General features: G+C 31.2%; 2 protein-coding genes and 1 pseudogene across 2 annotated transcripts in view; all 3 read right to left on the reverse strand.

Moving 5' to 3' along the window:
- Positions 1–1,822, reverse strand: part of LOC116848863 (odorant receptor Or2-like) — an 8,093-nt gene extending 6,271 nt beyond the window's left edge. The window contains exons 1-3 of the mRNA XM_032825423.1: positions 1,659–1,822; positions 971–1,240; positions 395–863 (exon numbers count right to left, since the gene is read on the reverse strand). Coding sequence (XP_032681314.1) covers positions 395–863; positions 971–1,240; positions 1,659–1,755 — 836 coding nt within the window. The 5' untranslated portion in view covers positions 1,756–1,822. The remainder of the gene's footprint in view (positions 1–394; positions 864–970; positions 1,241–1,658) is intronic.
- A 1,947-nt stretch (positions 1,823–3,769) lies between these two features.
- On the reverse strand, positions 3,770–4,542 carry LOC116848871 (annotated as a pseudogene).
- Positions 4,543–8,310: 3,768 nt separating this feature from the next.
- On the reverse strand, positions 8,311–19,796 carry LOC116848884 (odorant receptor 43a-like). Its single transcript, XM_032825445.1, has 6 exons — positions 19,524–19,796; positions 18,958–19,426; positions 18,728–18,827; positions 18,364–18,483; positions 11,121–11,276; positions 8,311–9,451 (listed from the first exon to the last, which is right to left on the reverse strand). Exons 1-6 carry the CDS (start codon positions 19,684–19,686, stop codon positions 9,398–9,400), a joined length of 1,062 nt encoding a protein of 353 aa, XP_032681336.1. The 5' UTR covers positions 19,687–19,796; the 3' UTR covers positions 8,311–9,397.
- Positions 19,797–23,496: the final 3,700 nt, after the last annotated feature.

Below are 23,496 nucleotides of genomic sequence, written 5' to 3' on the forward strand. Positions count from 1 at the left end.
ATCACCACTCTTAAATCGCTGAAACCATACTTGGCATGTTCTTTCCGATGGAGCATAATTGCCATAAGCTTCGAAAAGCAATTTATGAGCTGCAGCTGCAGTTTTTTTCAAGTCAAAGTAATGAAGCAGCACATGTCGAAAAAACAACTTATCACGTTCCATATTTAATCAAAAGAAAAAATAGCACTGCTCGCTTAAATGAATCTCTTCGCACTGAATTTTATTGACAAATGTCTAACCTCTAAAATGCAGCCAGTTTTAGATGTCAAAATAAATTACACCTACAACTAACGTCATCTAACTGTGAGCCGCAGGAACTAAGTTTACCACCTAATATCATCATTTAAAAAGATTTTTATTTGGACAGCTTATCTTGATGATCTATTTTGAGTACCTAATCAAGCGAATATGATCTTGAATGTTGTATTTCAAAGCTGCATCAAAGTTCGCACATATTTTCATATGTGTCAATCGCGACTGTAGATTCTCCAGCTGACCGCATACGTGCAAAACTAATAATCCAAGAAAGTTGTCGATTGCGGTATAAGAAAGACCTGATGTGAACGTCGCAATTCCTTGCGCTATAAACGTCAGCTCATACTGTGGACTTTTGGACACGTCGTGCAAGTAGTATGATTGTATCGGCAAGGGTTTTCCGGGATCGGTTAGGTTCGTAACGTGTCGGATCATTAGACCGAAACATGGAAAGACGGAAGTAATAATCACTGCCAAAAGTATCGTGAACATTCCGCACATGGCGATCGTGCGAGTGATCCTGGCGCGACTCAGCATAACGTTTCGCTCCTCTTTCATCTTCGCTTTGATCCAGTCTTTTGCAATCATATCAATCAGTGGTACTAAAACTGTAAGCTGCAGTAATGCCTTAGTAGTCCAATATATGATTACTTTCAAGCGTTTTACTAGTTGAATAAACAATTAGACAAAAAACACTTTACTAAACAATATGTACCTTCTTGTTTATACCAAAGAATGGAGACTTTGAATATGGTAATCAATAGAGGTAGACTATGTTGCAAATTATCTATCATTAGTATCATGTCGCCCCACACCCTTACCAGAGATACTAGAACCGGTATTGTTAGTACAAAAAACAACGCGATACAATTACCCAATAATCGAAGTTTTGATCGTACGATCTCACGCTCGTCTCGGATGTCTGGCGGCCACAAACCAACGATTTTCAACATGAGCCGATTTAGACCGATCGCCCATTTTAAATCTGTTATTAGAAATTTCTATTTGTGTTCCACATTACGCGTTACAAAATCAATAATTTTATATATATTATTTATATTGGAAAAAATAAATTTAGGCCGAGGGAAGAGTAAAGAAATGGGCTACTTGAAGATATTTAAGCATTCTGCTCTTCTCCAGTAGAAAAATTATAAAGTTAATAAAACATTATTTTTTTATAAAGTTAAAGAAATATATCTTCGAATATGTAATTTATTAATATGTAATTTTCTCAAACGATTTATTTATATCAATTTCATATGTGACTTTGCGATTATGCATTTGAAAAATTCAGAAAACAGTCAGAAAAAAAGTACATAAAACGTTAATTATGATTTATATAGAGATAACTATTTCGCACTTATGCGAATACAAATTTTTGAACTGATTTCGAAAAGGGGTACCATTATATCCATTTGAATAATCTATGTTAAGGATCAAAAGGGCACTGTCTGTTACCATCAACGAAAAATTTCCACTTTTGCGATTATTCTCACGCATATTCTCGACAAAATTCCTGAAACATCAAATTTAGTTCGACTCTACCGTCATAAATATTCCAGTAAGTAGAATGAACATGAGAAACACGAGGAGGAATTACCTCCTTGTTAACGTGCTCCGCCAGACAAGAAGGTGCGGGTGAATAAATTATAATCGTGAGAATGCGCAAAACAAGTACTGTTCAGTGGCACGAAGATCCACCGTTTTCATAGTCTCCTGTTTTTTCCTCTTTGTTACTTTATACTTGTATGTGAAGGGTTGCACTTACGTATAGAATTTTTTACGTGACGATACAAAACGAGTTAAGGGCTGCAGAAAACTTTGAGGAAAGCGTAGAACATTTGCAGTTTATCGATATTTTTTGCAGGTCTATAAAGTTTGTCGGCTAGAAGAGAGAATTGCCATCGAATGAGATCACTTTCATGGTACATTTTTGATGAACCTTCACTGGCTGAGACATTTTTAGTCGGAACATAGCGTATGAGAAGAAAGGACGTGGTGAACAGTGCATGTGTTTGATATAATGTGTTTTCAATTTGAAAAATGTACGGAAAAAATAAATACTTATGTTAAGATAAAAATAATGATTGAAATCAGAGGATATATTTGTGCGATATATATAACTAAGAAAGTTCAAATCTCATAACATTGTACTAGTATTTATTTACATATTTACTTATTTACATTCTACTTATTTATATCTATACTTAGATATTTATATATGTTTTAAATAATTTACACATTTTTATAGTCTGGCTATAATAGTCTATATATATTTTCTCTTCTTTATTTTCTTATTTGTTCTAAATATATAGTAAATTTGTAATAGTACATCTACATTTATGTTTTGTTACAAAAAATATATATGAGGCATTCTTTGTCAAACGGACTATCCCCTATCTAAAATTCGTATAGACCGATTAAGTTCTTTTATAGCTGAAATTGTAGGTAGAGATGTCTATTTTTATTTGCCGTCTGGTTTTTTTGAAAATTTAATATGGCGCGTCTAATATGGCGTATTGCAGCAATGAAACACAATTTTGGAAATCTGTAATCTTTGATAATATTGTAAAAAATCACTTAATTTTTGCGAGAATAAGTTTATTAATGGTTTTTAGGTCGCTGATTACCAATTTGAAGTTAGATATCCGAAACATTGATTCAAAATGGCAAACCGAAACATTGAAAATTTTCAATGAGCGGTTCTAGCACTTTTCTCCCCACCATTCAACGCGCGCTTTTTCCTTAATCTTTTACAATTAATATCTCGAGTATTATTGCTAACATTGTCAAATGGTATGAGACTTTTATGTTTATCTTAATTTGTTCTCACGAAGATTGCTGAGACGAATCTGGGATATCCTGTATTTACATACATGTTATATATAAGAGGACATAACAACATACTAATTTAATAGAGATGTGCAAACTATTCGAATTTGAATCGAATCGAATCAAATAAAATTCGATTCGATTCAAATTCGAATTCCTATAATTTGAATTTGAATAATTCGAAAATTTTGAATCGAAAAGATTCGAATACGGATCGCGTACATTAGCATTAACAAAATACTATTAAGGGGATGTCGGAGTGCCTACAAATCTGTCTTAGGTTTTACATCGTTCAGACTGAACTGATCGGAAAACGCTTTTGCATGCTTAAAATACATTCATTGAAATACATACCACAGATATAATCTTTTCATCGAAAACGAAAAAAATTTTTAAGTTAGTTGTTTACTAGTACAATTCGTAGATTATAAAAAATTTCTACGATGCATATAAAAAAAAGGAAATATCTGCGGGCTACAAAATGTTTTAAGGAATAACGTCCAATCTTCAAAAATATGTTTAGAAGCTTTAGAAAAAACACAATTTCTTAGAGAAAATTGCAGTTACTTTTCGCTAAAATGTAGATAAAACAGAGCAGTTTACACGTCCATAATACCCTAATAGCACAGATGTCCAGGGGACATCCAGAAGACATCCTGATGACATTCTTCGTCCTCAATACTTATATATATATATGGAGCATGGTTATTAATAAGTTTTTTATTGCCTTTGATTCTATAGTGTACTATACAAATTTATATGTAGCGTGATATACTTTTTCAGACTAAGAAAATGCAATACTGATATGTGATTAGGTCGAAAAAATCAATATCTCGCTAAATTTAACCTAATAATTGAAATAATGTCATTTGTCGAAATCAATACAGTGATGATAGATTGATTTCTGGTTGTTGCAGAGAAGTTAGGAAAAATATTTTGAGTATTAGAATTATATAATATACATTATCTAGTGTATCATTAAAGGTACCATTAAAGGTATTGTCATACTTATTTACTTACTTGTGTCACTAGAATCTCACCAACGGCACAATAAATACACATGTACAGCAAAACGTATACAATCGTTGCGACAGACCAAGTTAACTGCATCAATGACAACTGGCCTTTTTTAACAACCTAAATTGTCACAAATCCAAGTTATATACTATTGAAACTCTATATCCTCTGAAATACATTATGTTACATTCAAAAAGTACGTGAAAAAATTAACAAGAAAATTGTTAAATATTAGACGTGTATTAACAAGTGCATCCTGTAATTTCAAATCAATATAAATCAATTACATATAGACATGTCGAATTATTGAAAGCTGTTTAGATCAGAGGCTCTTTAATCATGTAATCTTGTGCACAATTATTTTCAACTTACATTAACTATGAGAAATCCTTGTAGGCAGAACATTATACCAAAGTACAGTACCAGGGCAAGTAGCATTAAATGGAAAATATCATCGATGATCGACGACAATAACGTTTCCAGATTTTGCAATAGAGCTATAAATTTTAACACGTACACACGTACCTACGCATTCACTCACACGCACACATAGTATTCATTTGTCTTTTTTATATAAAACTTTTGTTTTGAATAAATGGGGAGAAAGGTATTTTATTCCGAATCTAAATATATAGTAATATTTTGAAAGATGGATTTGTCAAAAAATAGGTGAAAATTTTATTTTGTTAGAATGAATAAATGCATAGCATGTTGTACCATCTAATCTAGTAGATTTACCAAGATCTATTAGATCTATTAGATTTATCTAATAGATTTATCTAATAGATTGGTAAATCTAATAGATTTACCAAGATCTAATAGATTTTATAAACAAATTGGCGTTGAATAAGAGAAAATATTGAAAGGAAAATAAATCAAAAGAAATAGCAAAAGAAAAAAAAGAAAAAAGTTAAAATATAAATATATTATTAGTATGGTTTTAATTATTTTTATAATGTTTCCGCAATGTATGTATGTGTTGTTTTAATATTTCAGTAAAATGTTTCAATTTTATATTTCCGTAATATCTCTACAATATTACATTGTATTTTATAATGTTACAACATTCCTGTAATTATATTGTAAGTTTCTGTACTGCATGGGATTATACGAAGTTTGATCAAAAGTACGCGGAATTTTCGTTTTTCTGAAAAAATCTTTATTTATTCATCGATATTAATTTTGTCCCCTTCAAAGTACTCCCCATCAGATATAATACATTTGTGCCAATCGTTTTTTTCAATCTTCGAAGCACTTCTGGAACGCAATTTTCGGTATGGCGTTTACCTTCCCTTATAGAAATATCATACTAAGAATCATTGATAACTACTTATTTTCAGTATTAAAAATACTGGATAATAAGTAATTATCAATGATTCTTAGTATGATATTTCTATAAGGGTTCTTCAGCGATTCTGTCTTTATCTCTTCAGTGTTGGTAAAACGTCGTCCTTTCATAGTTCTTTTCAGCTTCGGGAGTAGGAAGAAGTCATAGGGGACCATGTCCGGTGTAAACGCTTGTTTTACTCATAGAAGATTCGCCAAAAGTAACATTCAACATTTCCAATGCGGTGCTGCACTTTATTCCATTCTTAAAGTAAAATTTAATGCAAATTCTTTGTTCCATTTTCTCCACAAGTTAAAAATCGCCGAGCATACCACGTGTAACCTTTTCGACAGCCAACAATAAAGTAAGTATCCAATATGGTTACCAATGTCAAGATATGTCAGGGACAAATATACCAACACAACAACAAAAAATTGTGACAATTGGACTTATACAGTCCGCAAAATTAAAAAATTCCGCATATTTTTTTATCAAACCTCGTATATCAATATTATAATTTCTTATTCAACAATATAACTGTTACATACATAATACTTACATTATACAGTATGGCTATAAAGTTTTAAAAACCAGTTTTAGGACCAAATTTATAAAAAATACAAATTATGATCGGAAAATTTATATATATATATATATATATATATATATATATATATATATATATATATATATTTATTACTTAATTTTCAATATATATACCTCCTAACTCTAAACAGCGATTTACGTGGTTCTCCATAGCACGCTGAAACTCTGAAACTGTAGAATAGCATTCAGCACCATCGTCATACAGCTTTGAATCGCTGTAATGTCGTCGAAACGGTCACCTAGAAGAAAATATGCCAAAATAGACATTTTTGTTAAGGAAACAACAATAAATGAAAACAGATGGAATCTTTATATAATACATACAATTGAGGAAGTTTGAATACAATTGAGGTAGCTCCGCATATCTTGATATTTATTTAATAGAGCATATGATACACATACTAATATTGATATTAACCTTCCGTTGCCCTCGTTCGGCTACCCTTATAGAAATGTAATACTGATAAGTAATAATTTGGCCAGTGATAATTACTGTCGTTCAATAATTTTATTACTCGTACGAGTAACAAAATTACTATTTATTACTGGCCAATTTATCACAGCCAGTGATACTTTTCTATAAGGGTAACGAACGTTAGTGCTCTCGTATGAGCGAAATGTCGCGTCTGTTATTAATTAAATTTAAATAAAAATTTAATTATTGCTATATTAATGCGGCTTCATAAAAAGAGTCCATTAAAATATTGATTTATTATTGATCCATTAGAATAAAGCTTAAATTTGATAACAACACGAGTCGCATTAATCTCATATATTTATTTTTGCTATGAGCGTGCACTAACACTTGCCAGAATCTAATAATAATAGTAATATTGTTGAAATTAAGAAGATGACCACATAAATATAATTTTAAAGGTTGTAAAAAAAGTCAGAAAGTTTTAAAGTTAACTGTGAAGCTATTTTTATATAATTAGGAAGTAAAATTTCCACTGAGCGAGCTCGCCTTATACGAAAACAATGGAAGATTGATGTCTATTAGCAAAAGTTACACTAATTAAGAAAATTATCATACAAGTGTGATCTAAAAGTTTGTAAATAAAAAGTCAGAAAGTTTCAAAGTCATCTGTTAAAGCCATCTTTATATAATTAGAAAATGAAATTTCAACTGAGCGTTTGCCTCATACGAGAGCAATGGAGGGTTAAGGTTTGTATATATTTCTTAAATAACATACAGCTTATTTGTTTATTTTCTTCACAGACATATAGAATGTACATTATTATAGGAAAGATGAAATTAGTATTTATAAGAGGAAATAGAAACTAACATATTTTCCTTGTCTAATTATCCAGTTAGGGAGAGGGAAAGGCAAAGAAAGAAAAACGATCAATGTGTCTTCTTTTTCTTGTACTATTTTATTCTATTTTTTGTTTTTCTCATATCGCCCACTTCTACATATTGTGTGACAGCGAAAGCATTTGACTTAGCGTGTATTTTTAATCTTCAATCTTGTCATCAATGGTCCCGTAAGAGTGCGCAGTCTATTTTTAATAAGTGTATAATTTTCTATTTTTTTTCTAAATACATATAGAGCATTTATTGAATATATCTACACGGAAAAAATTGGTTGAATTAATTAAAAATCTAGATATATTAACCAAATTGTTTTGTGAAAAATGAGTGATTTATAATTCTGATTAATACATTCACTACGAACGCCACATACTCTCTTAAAGTGAATCAATGAATAGTCACTGATATCAATTATGAGTATAGGCACTTTTAGTGTTATACTTATAACTGCAATCAGTGTATATTCACTGTTTTCAGTGATGTTTGACTGATTCAACCAACGTAACATATATGTGTAATGGCAAATTTTTTCCTATTTCCGCATTTTCAAATTAAGTCTGTTTTACAATTATATAAAAACAATGATGCGAAATACGCACTATGTGAGAGTCATCTAAATAAACCGTGATAACGAACTAGTTAAACAAATAACTTTGATTACATATTTTAGTTAATGTAACTATACAAAATTAATTGCATGTAACAAATTTGACGAAAGAAGTTCGTTACGAAACTAACTTTAATCCTAACAGGTTCTGAAACCGGAAATTCTGGATTAAAAGTTTACAAATGTTATAACTAGTACTATTATATAGTTTTTCAACAATATAATTTAACCCATTAAAGCCCATGGCTAGATTAGTAAGGTTAGCAAAAAAATAACCATTACAAATAGGATTGGAGCATGAGAAACTATAATAGACGTAAAAAGTTCGGTGTAAAAATTAATTTTGTTTATAAATTGTTATAAACAAATATTGACTGTAAAAGAAAACTGATTACGCCAATCGATTCTATGGAAAAAGTTACACAAGAAACATCATTTTTTTTCGTAGCGTCCTCCGTTTATGCAAAAGAAAAATAAACTGTAACATCAATTGAAAGTCGTTTCAGCTTATGACTAGACCAGTAAGGTTAGCAAAAAAGTAATATATGTTTTTTGTGTAACTTTTTCCGTAGAATTGATTGGCGTAATCAGTCTTGTACTACAGTTAATATTTAGTAATTTGTTTATAACAATTTACTACAAAATTGATTTTTACAACGAATTTTTTACGCCTATTATGGTTACTCATGCTCCGATCCTATTTCCAATAGTTACTTTTTTACTAACCTTACTGGTCTAGCCATGGACTTTAATAGGTTAATATTATAAAAAAAATAATTTAGATTGCGATTAATTTAGATAATACATTTAGATAATTATATTTTTCATTAATTTTCTTGTTAATGTAGTCAAGTCGATGAAATAATGCTGGTACGCGATCGGACAAAGTCTATAAAGTTAATTGTTTATAAATTCGAATACATAAAGTTGAATACTGAAATTTGCGTGTATAACATATTGAGTTTATGGCACTTTGGATACTCAGTAACTGATTTATGACTAATGTTGTACTTTAATATTCTGGAATATTTAATTATAATATTCAAATATTCCATTTAATTCTACTAACATTCGTTTAACCAAACATGTTATGTTAATTTAACATTAGTTTTGATAACCAAACACTTATTATTATATACGCAAACTTTGACAGTTATTTTACTTAAATGTTTTGATTATATATATTAGAATATCTCTAATTATAATAACTAAAAATTCTGTTTAGTTTTATCTTGTTGTATGAAAGAACTGTATTACGTTATTCTATATTAATTCACTTGTTAACAGAGATATCACGTTAATTCAACCAGGTTCTTTTTTCCGTGTACATTTTCGTTTTTTGATTCTTTTTAAAAGACATAGACATATATAAGTAAGAAATTTAACTACTACTTGTACTATTATTAAAAACCAAATAAGCTCTGAATGCATAATATACCTGTTAATCTTGTTTTGCAAGTAACACAGATATATAACCGGCCGATGTTTTCAATAACTGCAACATTTTTTAATGTGGAATAATTAGAAAAACAGACAATGTATCCGTAATAAATAAATTAATAATAAATAATGGTGATTTCGAAAACTTATGGTTCAAAATTTTGTATTGATTTTATTACATTGTATTACATTACATGAGCATGAAATGATTAAATTAAACGATTAAGAGCCAGCAGCAGCTGAGAATAAATTCTGATTTGACTTTAGAGTCCTCGTGCGACAAAAGCTCAAAATACTGTTTCTATACGTTTCTAGAAATGTATATTTATACACATGCAAATGCTAATCATCACTTGCACGAACCCAACAACTGGACATTAGTGCCGCTGGGTTACAATTCCGTGGTGTTTATAGTCGTTTTTTTACTTTGTAAAAGAAAAATTTTATTACTAGAATTCTCTTTAGAAATATTTATTGCAAAAACTATCAGATCGCTAAAGAAATTAATCCTGTAATTAGGTTAATATTGGTAATTAGGTATATACTAGGTTATATATAAGTATACTAGATACTCTGGTAAAGTTTTCTGCAGCTTTCTTACCTTTATAATAAATATCAGTATTTATATGATTAATCATGGTTTTTCATAAATATCCTTTTGTTTCTTTTACAAAAACTTGTTTTCCCCATAATTTTTTCATATCTCTTTCCAGGCGAGAGATTTTACGATATAAATTTCTGCACATATTCCACACTACTCCCGTATATTTTCCGCGTACATTTCACACTATTTTTGCATATTTTCTGCATCATTTTCTCATCTATACATCTATACATTTCCCATATTGATGTCGCACTACACTTACATTCTTTGCACAATTTTTGTAAAACTTTAGCAATTATTTTATATTATATCAGCTTCATCTTCGTAAGATGAGACTTCTTCATAAAAGCTCTGTATATCAAAATTAATTTGTAGCGATTCTACCTATATATTAGCGATTTTTCTACTTATATTATAGCAATTTAATCTATATTATTTATATTAATCTTTTATAATATTACGAAGTAAAAATCAATATAAAAATCAATATAAACTAAACATATTTCCGATTTAATATTTCAAATATTTAATGACATTTCTGTAAAAAAATAAATAATACATGTAGTAGAAAATTTTGTGAAACTTGTACAAATTGTGCAAATTTGTACAAACTTATTTATTTTACAAAAAGATAAGAAAGTGCCAAGTTTACGTACTCTTTTCCTCGCATGAATAGATTTATATAAAAAGAAATGTTCTTGTAAAAGGTATTTTACAAGAATATATCTTTTAAATAATATATCTTAAAAAAGTTAAAACGAGATGTTGTTATTTAAATCTCTAATTTTTATAAAAGATAAATGAAAATACGAAATACGTAGTGCACGTTACGTGAAGCGTTGTTTCAAACGAGTTTTGATATTTTTATTAAGACTTTGATTCTAAAAAATTAATTTTTTAGCGATCTATAAACAATTTCCTTGATAACAAAGGAATTTTTACTTTATTTTGCTCTAAGAACGACGATAACGAATCAGTTCTATAGCTTATAGCTTATAGCTTATAGTTTTATAGCTTTTGTTAGAAGTCCCTATAGTCTCTCCTGCTGGTTCTTAAGAAATTAATTTTTAATTATTCAAAAAAACATAATAATGCGTTTCTTATGTTACATATAACTTACGCTGCAAAATGTTGCCATCGTCATGGGAAATGTTTTTCCAGCCGTAATGTAGAGTGGTTTATTTGCGCGTAACATGATTAATATTAAGTTCTTTGCTGCTTTCGGTTCTATAGTGTACCATTCAAATTCATACGTAGCGTGATGTATTTTTTCAGACTAAGGAAATATAACATATATATGAACTAATTGGAAGAATCGATCACCCAAAAATTTTATGTTAGTAATTTAAATAATGTGAAATAAAACTAATAACAGCCTACGCAAGATGTTGATTGCGAAACACTTAAGGGATGTCCTCCTAGTATTCGAAATATAGGGTTGCCCATCGAAAACGAACAAACATATTTTTGATATTTAACCTTATTTTTTTTAAAAACGCTCGGAGATGTCAACTTTATTTGTAAAGGGGACATGTTAATTGGCTATTTCCGTTTACATAACTTTAACCTCAGAAGAGGTGTTAATTTCACTATGAAAATTTTAAATGGCGAGGGGGTCTAATAACATATCATTTGAAAGTCTGATAAATTCGTTTTACAATAGCGAAAAATTTCATTGATAAATTTAATGACCACACATTCAAAGTCTTTAGAGGTCAAATGACGGAAAATAAAGTTTAAATTATTAAATAAAGGTAATTTTCAATATATTTGCATTTATTTTATTAAAAAAGAGGTGTTTAAAATTTAATTTAAAATTTAAGGTTTAATTAAAAAATATCAAGTTGACTTTTATTTCATCTCCCGACATTGTACTCGAAGGTCAAATCAATAGCACCACAATACGTCTTCTTTGAAACCTTACAACTTTTATTTGAAACGTTTCTTTTTATTTTATTTTTTATATATTTAAACCATTCAATTTAAATGTCTCACTCTTTATATACAGAGTGTCTCAGACTCGTCTCTGTAATTTTCTAGAAATATAGAACGGATTGAGCTGAACATATTGCATAGCGCGATCGTGACACCGAGCGGTGATGGAGCTCGCCAGTATTTACGGGTCCTTACGAGGTCGCGAAGAGGAGTGGTGTAAGAGTGAGTGTGAGCCGTGTGTAAAAAAATAAACAAAATAATTTATTGGTCTGTTCGTACAGCGTGTATATAAAAGCGGTTCACCGGTCTTAACGCGGTTTTAATCCTTTGAACGCGAACTTAAGCGAGACTAATACGAACTGTTAATACGAACTTATTAACGCGAACTTACCGCTTTCGCCGACCAGAACACGTCCGCCTAAGCTCGCGTTAAAAGTTAAGATCACAATGATAGAATAAGCCATGAAGTAAGAGAGAAGAAGGTCGAACTCCATGAAACGAAAGTGGTCCTGATTCGTGTCCCCTAATTGAGAGAGAATCCGCTGAAAGGAATAACTTCTTATGGTTGGCCACCATTTGTAAAGCAATAAGTTAGAGCGAAATAAAATATATTTGTCTCACTCTTATTGTGCCAATTCACTAGTGCTCTTTAACTAAAGAGCTGCACTACTGAATGAGACCAGTGATAGAAACTTTGATTCCCGTGCTGATGCGTGCTGCTCGGGAATCAAAGTTTCTATCACTGAGTGAAACAAATATATTTTATCTCGCTCTAACTTATTGCTTTAAATGGCGTCCAACCATAAGAAGTTATTCCTTTCAGCGGATTCCCTCTCAAGTAAGGGACACGAATCAGGACCAGTGATAGAAACTTTGATTCCCGTGCTGATACGTGCTGCTCGGGAATCAAAGTTTCTATCACTGATCAGAATCACTTTCTCTACTCACGCCATATCAAACGATCTCGTTATCTCTTACTTCATGGAATAAGCTCATGTTAGGAATTAAGTTTTGGACTAGAGCATAAACCCACGTTAGGAATTAAGTTCGCGCTTTAGGATAAGCCTAAGCCTTATAACTTGTTTTATTTTTATTTTTAATACTTTATTATTTTTTATTTTATTTAAAGATGATGAAAATGATGATCGAAACATGGTTGGATGAAAACGTATGGTTGACTTTTGAGATATTCGATGTTTGGTTCATTTGTTGATATAATAGATTTTGTTGTCGCCATTTTACGTAGACTGTTATTAGTTTTCTTTATTTATGTTTGGTTGTGTATCTGGGATTCTAATGACTCATTTAATATTTTTTAAATGAGTCCAAATTGATATAGCGATAATAGATTTCTAGTTATAGCAGATAGGTTACGAAAATTACTCTAACAAGGGATATTCAGCAATGCAAAAATTTAATATTTAGCCCGAATTCTTTGATCTTGTAACAGCCACCTATCTTCCCTTATACCGCACTATCTGTTGTTCAATCTGAGTAATCGAACTGAAACTTATGATACCAATGAGCTATGACGATACTTCATTGAATTACGCTTATAATATGTTCTTGTAGTGTTTAAGGGGATGTCGGTGTGCCTACAAACCTTCCAGGTTTTACGTCGTCCAGACTGAATTGATCGAAAAGCGCTTTTGCACGTTTAAAGTACTCATTGAAACACACTGCGCAGTTATAATCTTTTCATCGAAACGAAAAAAAATTTTTAAGTTGTTTGCTAGCATAATTCGTAGGTTATATAAAATTTCTGCGATGCATATAAAAAAAAGGAAATAACAGCTCACTACAAAATGTTCTGAGGAATAACGTCAAATCTTCAAAAATATACTTAGAAGCTTTAGAAAACCACAGTTTCTTATGGAAAATTGCTATTACTTTTTGCTAAAATGTAGATAAAACGGAACAGTTTACACGTCCATAATAGTTCACGGATACTACGCTAGCGGCGCTGGTGCTACAATATACCACTATATGGCTGCGTTCGGGGAGCACACTACTAACGCTACCGCGTTCTTTTACCTTTATCGCTTTTTAGATATACAACAGGATAGAATGACACGGTAGCGCCGAATAGCGCTAATAGCGAACTTCCCGAACGCACCTATAGTGACAACATTGTAGCTGAAGGTAAGAAATGTGTGCACAGCGTGTGAGTGCGCGTCATCGTGCGCCAGTCACACGAATATACGGGCAGCATTACCGCCGGTACGTGTACATAACCTCTTAGCAGACATACGACAAGTATGACTCTCGGTTTCCGAGAACAGCCAAACAGTTGGGACATGAAGAAAAAAAAATACTCATACGAGCAGCGAAACCAAAATGGTATGTACATAATAATAATTGGGAACAGAGGCGTCTTTTTAAATGTGTACATTAGTGTACTGTTTGTCAGTATTTACTGTCAGATGCAATTTTTTTTTTTACGTTTGTTACTTGCCATAGTAGTGTTATTTGACGTACTGCTTCTCAGTAACAATTGCCACATACGTCAATTGTGACGTATATGGTGCTTGTCAGTTATTATCAGAGTCGTGTTATAAAACGTATGCTACTTGTCAGTAAGTACTATCAAAATATTTTTTTACGTGTGCTGCTTCCCAGTAGTTATAAGCAGAGTCTCACTTGACATCAGCTGCTTTGCAGCAATGGCAAGCAGAGGCGCCTTATTTCACGTGTGCTGCTTGTCAGTAACTACCGTCAGAGTCGTCTTTTTTTTTACGTGTGCTACTTCGTAGTAGTTACAAGCAGAGTCGTCTTGATGTGAGGTACTTTGCACTAATGACAAGCAGAGGCGCCTTATTTCACGTGTGCTGCTTGTCAGTAACTATTGTTAGAGTCGTTTTGTTTACGTGTTTTGTTTTCCAGTAGTTACATGCAGAGTTGTTTTACTTGATGTCAGCTGCTTTGCAGCAATAACAAGCAGATGCGCCTTATCAGTGCTGCTTATCAGTAACTACTGTCAGAGTCGTCTTTTTTTTATGTATGCTGTAGTTTGCAGTAGTTACAAGCAGAGTTATTTTATTAGATGGTGCTTGTCAGTAATAACTGCCACATATGTCTTTTTTGCCGTATAAGGTGCTTCTCAGTTGTTATTGCCACACTTGTATCATTTGACATGTACTTCTTGTCAGTAAGTATTTGTATAGAAATTTTTGTTTTACGTGTGCTTCTTGCCAATTGTGTTTACATGTATGGTTCTCTTGCCTTCAATAATACTTGTTGCCAGAAACATGTAAAGTAAAGCACACTCCTATTGAATGAATTTTCTTATTTCAACCATTGAGTGATTATTTTCAGTCAAAAGTAAAAGTAAATCTTGTACATTTGAATCGATTAAAACATTTACTCCTATCAAATCAAACTGTACTTCACATTTAGAATGAAACATTTACTCTTGTGATTTCGACTGACACTACTTTCATTACATTGAGTGAAAATACTGCTACTTTTTATTTCAAGAAATGTACCATTACCGTTTCCAAAAAAAAAAAAAAAATATATAAAAATATAAAAAATATAAAAATTATAAAAAATATACAAATATAAAAAAATATAAGTATTACAAGTAACGCTTTACATTCTAACTCCGCAGATAGTGCACACATTTCGAGAACCGTGTATATGTATAATCGGTACTTGAAGACCGAATAATATATTTCATTAATAGACCGAGCGTGTTCAATTTTTCAACAGCAAAGCTCGGCTAAAAATAAACATAAAATATTAGATAAATAGAGAGAAGAGGTGAAAACCTTTATCTTTCTGATTGCGCGCTAAAAGAAAAACGGAAATACGAGTTTCGCTATCCATCTCTTTCTCGTCATCACAACTGGTCTTTTATATTCAGTCTATGTTACGACTATGAATCAAAGTGAATATGTACGCGACTCTCGTTTGTATTATCCTGTTCATAACGACGATTGCCCTTATATAGATGTATGTATGTGTGCGTGCAAATAGACGGGGAGAAACGCTTGCATAAGAAGTGCCATATCTAACAAGGAGATGTCACAACCTGCTCCATTGATTTCCGAATGAGTTATAGCACGTTCGATAACTGTGATGTTGAACATCAATATTCTAATGTGATTTGTGCAAGTGGGCCTTTGTTAATGAGAAATTATAGTATAAAGTTTGGGTCGCGGAGCTGTAGCGTACATAGGCCGAAAGTTGCGGCTCTCTTTCAGCGAGACGGCGTAACTGAGCAAACTAAAACTCACGCGCCGAACATTTTTGGGCCGAGCGTTTGAATTCCGTCGACGACTTGTCCATGTGCGGTGTTTTTTTTATTCTTTCTTACCTTAGGACATGTAATTAATGCTTTTCCAATATACTATATTAGTTTTGAATATATCTTTCGTTTTTATGCTATTAATCAGGGATAAAAAATTAAGAAAGTGTTAGGCTTGTTTAATGCAAACATTATACACATAATACACACATAATTTGCATTGCTTACAATCAAATATATTTTTAATACATTATTTTTTTATCGAAACATTGTATACAACATTGTCACATAATAAAACTTGCTTGTAAAACTTACACGTTATAAATTTCAAATATTTTGTCGCAATGTTGCGGATGGAATGCTGTATAAAATCAAGTGAAACACTACAAATGTTTGTACCAACTGCATGCATGTTTTTATACAGCATTCCACCCGCAACACTGCGACAAAATAACAAATTTATAACATGTAAGTTTTACAAGCAAGTATTTTATTATGTGACAATGTTGTATACAATGTTTAAATAAGAATATGATGTATAAAAAATATATTTCATTGTAAGCAATGCAAATTATGTGTGTATTATGTATGTAATGTTTATGTTAAACAAGCTTCACACTTCCCTAATTTCTCTTCTGATAAGAGGAGGTAAGAAAAAATTAAAAAAACTTCGATTCATAAAAAACCGCACACATATAATTGCTTTTAGATTTTTAGATATTAAAATTTTTATTATATTTGATATAAAATGGATATATTTGATATATCGAACAAAATAAAATCTCATACATACAATTTCATACATCCTTGAATATAATAAAAAATCAAATTGCAAATGGTAATTCAGTTCATTAGCATAATTATTAACGACTGTTTTACGTCTTGAAATCTTATTGATATCTTTTTCTCGAATGTGTTGGACTTCCCGAAGGATATTCGAATAATTAACGTGAAATTGAGTGCGGAGGTCTTAATATCTTGTTAAGTAAAATCATAGAACGTTGACATCGAAAACTTCGATGTCGCATGTTTCCGGACTTTCGGTAAGTTTCAGGATTAAGTGTTAATTGGATTTTTCTTTAATATTTCTAGCAGAGATGTAACTATCGATGAAGATATATTCTCTATTTTTATGTTAAGTAACTTGACGCACTCAAATCACAGGAATGTTTTTTTATAATTGCGACATTTGATAAGAGAAAGAGGAAATTATTCATAAAAAATTAATTAATAAATATACAATAGAAATTATTAATAAATAACAAAACATTTACTTTCAATCGTAAAAGAACACTACATTTTGTGTACGATTCTTTAAAAATATTTTGTTTATCTATATCACCATATAGTTGCAAATTTTTTACAACAATAATTACATTGAATATTAATTACTGATAATATACACGTATTAATTACTGATAATATACACATAAATATGAATTTGTTTGAAATCTGCTTATTTTATTATATTGCAATGTTCAACTTCCAAACTCTTAATTTATCGTTAAAAATTTGTATATGAATTTTTCTATTATTTAAAAAAAATTTTTAAGTATACATATAAAAATATAATTTATATGTTCAGGTGTGTATGCGTTTTACGAGTATGCTATGTTATTCGCATTGTAATATATATATTGCAAGAGATTACGAAAAACAGAAAAAAAGATTAAGTCGTCTTCAAACAGCAAGCGAGTCAGACATACAGATGGCACATGTGTCTTTATTTCATTTTTCAAGAATTAATTTTTGCAACTTTGTCGTTGAATTTGTGTTTCATAACATATGCTTTAATATAATTAAAAAATTTTGTCAAAATATTCAAGAACACTAATGAGAAGTGAGAGTACTGTTTTATAAAAATCCAGATATACTATTGTAAAATTTGAAATCATAAAATATTTGATTAAACTATTTGTTCATATTTCCTGCCGCTTCGATGATATTCGCTTAGGAATGTAGAAATCGATCTTTTCAAGGAGCAACACTTATCCTTAAATCTATTTTTAGCATCAACAAAAAATTGTTTTGTTATTAGAATCTACTAATCTCCCATAATTGCAAACTATGGTATTTTTATGATTTTGCGTTGCTGAATGTCTCTTCTATATAATAAAATTAAACGATTCTCTCTTTTTTTCTTTAGTTATTAAAGCTTCTATCATATTCTTTTACATACCTGTATTACTAGAATTTCACCAACGGCACAATAAAGACACATATGTACAGAAGAAGTTACTGTCGCTACGACAAACCAAACCAACTCCATAACTGATAATTCGTCCTTATGTTTAAAACTCTACATAGTTACCAATAAAATAAAAGTTATATAACTTTGAAATGCTCTACCTATTGAAATTCATCGTGTTACATTCATGCAGTATGTGGAGGAAAATTGATTAGAAAATCACTAGATAGTATAATACGAATCAACATGTTCATCTTGTAGCTTTTTCATATATGAACGTTTCAAATTATCAAGAACTGTTGGGATAACAAGCTACTTCATCAAGTAATCATGTATATGATTATTTTTTACTTACATTAACTATGAGAAATCCTTGCAGGCAAAATGTTATAGCAAAGTAAAGTACTAGAGTAAGTAGCATTAAATTGAAAGTATCATCAATCATTTTGATAGATCTGAAACAGCAACTACTCTTCAGAGAAAAATATAATTTTGCATCGTGTTTAAGTACACGACTGTGTGTATATGTGTGTATTTGAACAGTTTCTATTTGGATAGTTTTTCTTAACAATTCACTTTCAGTACCTGATCAAACAAATGTGGTTTTGGACGTTATATTTCAAAATTTCATCATAATTAGGAAATTTTTTCATATGTTTCAACCGTAAATGTAAATTTTCTAATTGACCGCATACGTGAAAAACTAATAGACCGAACAAGTTGTCGGTCCCAGTATAAGATATACCAGCTATTAACGCCGCGATTGTTTGCGCCAGTAGTGTCAGCTCAAACTGCGGACTCTTGGTCACATCGTGCGGGTAGTATATTGGTACCGGTAAATGTTTTTCAGAGTTAGTTAAGTTGGTAATATATCTCCTTATCATTTCGAGACATGGTAAACCAAACACAACGGTTACTATAAAAAATACTAGGAACAATCCGCACATAGTGATCGTTCGAGTAATTCTGGCGCACCTCAGCATAAGATCTCGTTCCTCTTTAATTCTTACTTTCACCCAATCTCCTTCAATTACATCAATTAGATCGGCTAAAACTGCAAAAATAAGTAATGAGTTACTATTTGATCGCGCAGATTTTGCGTCCTACAAATCCAATAAAAATTACAAAACACTCTGTCAAACATAATATACCTTCTTGATTGTACCAAATAATGCATACTTTAAAAATTGCAATCGAGACAGGTAGACAATATTGCATATAACCTATCATTAATATCATGTCCCCCCATACTCTTATCAATGATATTAAGCTCGGTATCGTAATTACGAAAAGTAATGTGATGAGATTGCACATCCGTCGAAATTTCAGTCCTACAATTTGACGTGAGTTTCGATTGTCTGGCGGCCACAAACCAACGATTTTTAGTATAAATCGATTTAGACTGATCGCCCATTCGAAATCTGTTATTAGAAACTTAAGATATATTCTGCGTTAAAAGCTATAATTTTACATATAATATTTGCATTTAGGAACAAATATATCGACGAATAATTTAGAAATAGGTTGCGCGAGCGTACTTGAACATATTGACTTTCCTAACTAAAGGAGTTGTGAAAAATTGAATTTTTTTTAACTTAATATATCAATATATCAATTTACAGAGAATTTCCGTGTTAATGTGCCGTATTAATGTACAAAACAAACAACAATTATATTCTTTTATAACCAATTCTTTTGAACGGTACATTTTTATACATCTTATTTTTTCAAGAAATCTCTTTTTTCTTGACAATTTGGATATTTAAGTCAACAAGATAATGAAAAACTCTAATCATTTAATACTCTTAAATAGAAAGATAATAGGAATAAAATACATAAACCGGTAATGAAAAAAAAGTACCGTTACATCTGCTCGAACGATTCATGCTCAATGTTAAAACTATACTACCTCGTAGTTTCGCGAAAAAATCGTCTCCATTCGTCACGTATACTCTTGAAACAAAATTCTCGAAAGACTAAAGTTTGTTTTATGTATGTGTTCTTGTCTTTATAAATATTTCAGTAATCAGAATAAACATAGATGTGTATCGTTTTGTTGACGATTTTGGTAACCAATGGAGTGAGTGAATAAATTATAATCGCGTGAAGATAACGTACTGTCCATTGTTAGAAACACCCATCACTTTCGATGTTTCGTGTTTTTCCTCCTTACTATCGCACATTTGTAATTGCAAGGTTGCGAGCATGCACGCGAAGAATTTTTTATATGACGATGCGAAAGAGACAGTTGAAAAGTTTAATAATGCCGTGGAAAGTCTACAGCTTGTGGATATTTTTTACCATGCTAGTTCTATCGTTGGAAGAAGAGGTTGCCACTGAGGCAGCACTTGGCGCAGGACTATTAACGAGTCTTTAGTCGCACAGTAATTTTCAGCGGACAGATGAAACACAGCAGCGTACGGAGAAAGACGTAGAGGACGCGGTGCCGATGGCTGTTTAGCGCTAATGTGTCTGACTTGTACAATGCGTGTTAGATGGACGCATTTGAATTTAACGGAATTCTATAAGTGTTGTGTTTAAGGCGAGATGTTTTCTCGTGAAATAATAGTTTTACAATCGTTTCTTCTATCATTTCGTGAAGTGAAGTGTGAAACTTAAATGAAAACCGTATTGCATGGTGTCGACTATTTTTAAAGTTTATGTTTCCATCGCGTGCGCGCTGTATATTATCGACTATTTCCGTATCGTTAGGCACTGAAAATAAAGGATGCCAGGGCGGACGTCTTTCTACCTGCATATCTTTCAGCGGCGTCAGGAATATCATTTGTTGTGCCGTGTATTTCTTTATCACAAATCACATGACGATCGGTACATGTTATATGGTGGCTATTAGTTATCGCGCAACGGCAAAATCAATTGAGGCACATATAATAATTACAAGCACGCAGGCGAGAGGAATGCATCGACATTCATTCCTTTTTTTAGTTCGCATTGAAAATTCTTATGATTTAATTTAACATAATCGCTTCTCGAATAATACTACTTCTAGACATTGCCGGTTAGCTTACTGTGTTTTGCTAGTGCTTTCGCGCTCTAATTGTCCAAGTCGTAAAAGGAGAGTTGTTTCCTTATTTGCTTATGTTGTATTGTTCGATCAAAATCACGTTTGTTGCTGTCGTAATCGCCGATTAGCTTCTTTTGCAGCTTTGTAATACTTGTCCGAGACAGTAAATTTTCTTCTATTTGTGGAAACATTCTCACCAATTTTAATTTTTTTCTGAAAAGTTCAGCTTCACATGCGATTACGTCTCTTTCTCGTTGCGAAAGTTTTACTTGCCTAAACGTATGGGTAACGGTTTGTGCATTTGATTCCGCCGGCCAAGATTTATCGGATAATGCCTCATATTAATCATATCATTTCCTGTTGTACACTATAATTTTTCAGGCAAACGTTTCCTTTAAATAAACGTTTTACTAACTAGTGTTTTGGTTTCATTGTAGTTGTCTCTCTATTATTCTCTCTTTAAGAACTACTGGATTTCAAATGAATGGCTTACTTATTTTTTCTATTTGTACGAAAAATCCAATATATTACATGGCTTGTTAGTCCTTGCCGAACACACTATCTTGCGTAAAGTATGTTTAAGGTTTTTAATTTTATGATTATCAGGTCTGAAACATCATCTAGCTAACTCTAACATATTTCGAAAATTTATTTTGGGTTAAAAATTTCAACGGTCCTTTTAGATATTTGTAACAGATTTTTTCTTATCAATTTTTCCGTTTTCAGATTGCTTTATTTTTATATTACACATTTCCTATCGGTCTCCTGGATGTGTTTGTTTCTACTATAGAGATTATCTATTCTAATAAAAAGCATGTAAAAGATTTAATTGTTGCCGCTTTTCCGGGATGCTGATTGGTTCTCTCGCATCGCCCACTTCATGTGGGCTGCGACTTGCTTCGTGACGTTTGCGCCTGTCAAATTATCAGGCAAATAACTGTCATCGCGTTGGTTAGCTCATGAAGAAAAGAATACAGAAGAGATATAAATTATAAGAATAGAAGAATAGAGAATAGAAGAGTAGAGGAGAAAGAGGAAAAAGAGAGGGCAGATAAAGAGAGAAGCATATTATTTAGGAAAAAATAAGGATAAGAATAAGGTAATTTTATAAGGTAATTTAAAAAGTCATTGTAATGATAAAGATGCTAAATAGCGCGCGCGTCAGTACTGTCCTAGTAATTAAAGAAAAGCATTTAATAAAATCATTGAGGCCACGGAACGTGACAAACAAATATATACATTATTTTTTCCATAATTTTGATAATGTTTGGGTATAAGTATTTTTTATTTCAACTAAGGATAGTGAAAATGATAACTATATATTGTTGACTTTTTGGGACATTTGATGCCTTTCATTTGTGGATATAGTGAGTTTCGCTATCAACATTTTGCGTACTCTTATTAGATTCTTTTTATTTATGTTTGGTTGTGCATCTGGGATGAATCTCTGAAAATTCCTTCAATATTTTTTTAAATAATGTCTTTTTTCTAAACTAATACAGTGATAAGAGAATGATTTCTAGTTGTAGCAGATGGATTACAAAAAATACTCTAACAAGGGACATTTAGCATCGCAAAAATTCACAAAAATTTAATATTTTAGCTTGTATCCTTCGATCTTGTAACAGCCAGCTATCTTTCCTCATATCACGCTATCTATTGCTCAACCGAGTAATTGAACTGAAAGTTATGATACCAATGAGTTATGACGATACTTTACTGAATTATGCTTATAATATGCTATTGTATCGTTCAATCCATATCGTGATAGTGTATTTATTGACAAATGATACAAACGATGCAGCAACAATTAGAGTGCGACAAATATTGTTCTAAGTATATCAGTGAATCATTAACGATGTAATTGTTTTTAAATATTGTTTTATAAAAATCCATATAGGTACATCATTGTACAGTTTAAATCCAATTACCATTTAAAAACATTTGTTTAAACTATCTCTTTTCGGTTTGATGGTATTCGCTTAGAAATGTAAATCTATCTATCTATGTAAATGTAATCTATCATTTCAAGGAGCAACACTTATTCCTAAAACTATTTTTAGCATCAATAAAAAATTGTTTTGTTATTAAGATCTACT

The sequence above is a fragment of the Odontomachus brunneus genome, unplaced genomic scaffold (assembly GCF_010583005.1).
Source record: "Odontomachus brunneus isolate Ranch 3 - 2012 unplaced genomic scaffold, Obru_v1 Obru_scaffold_101, whole genome shotgun sequence".
Classification (NCBI taxonomy): Eukaryota; Metazoa; Arthropoda; class Insecta; order Hymenoptera; family Formicidae; genus Odontomachus; species Odontomachus brunneus.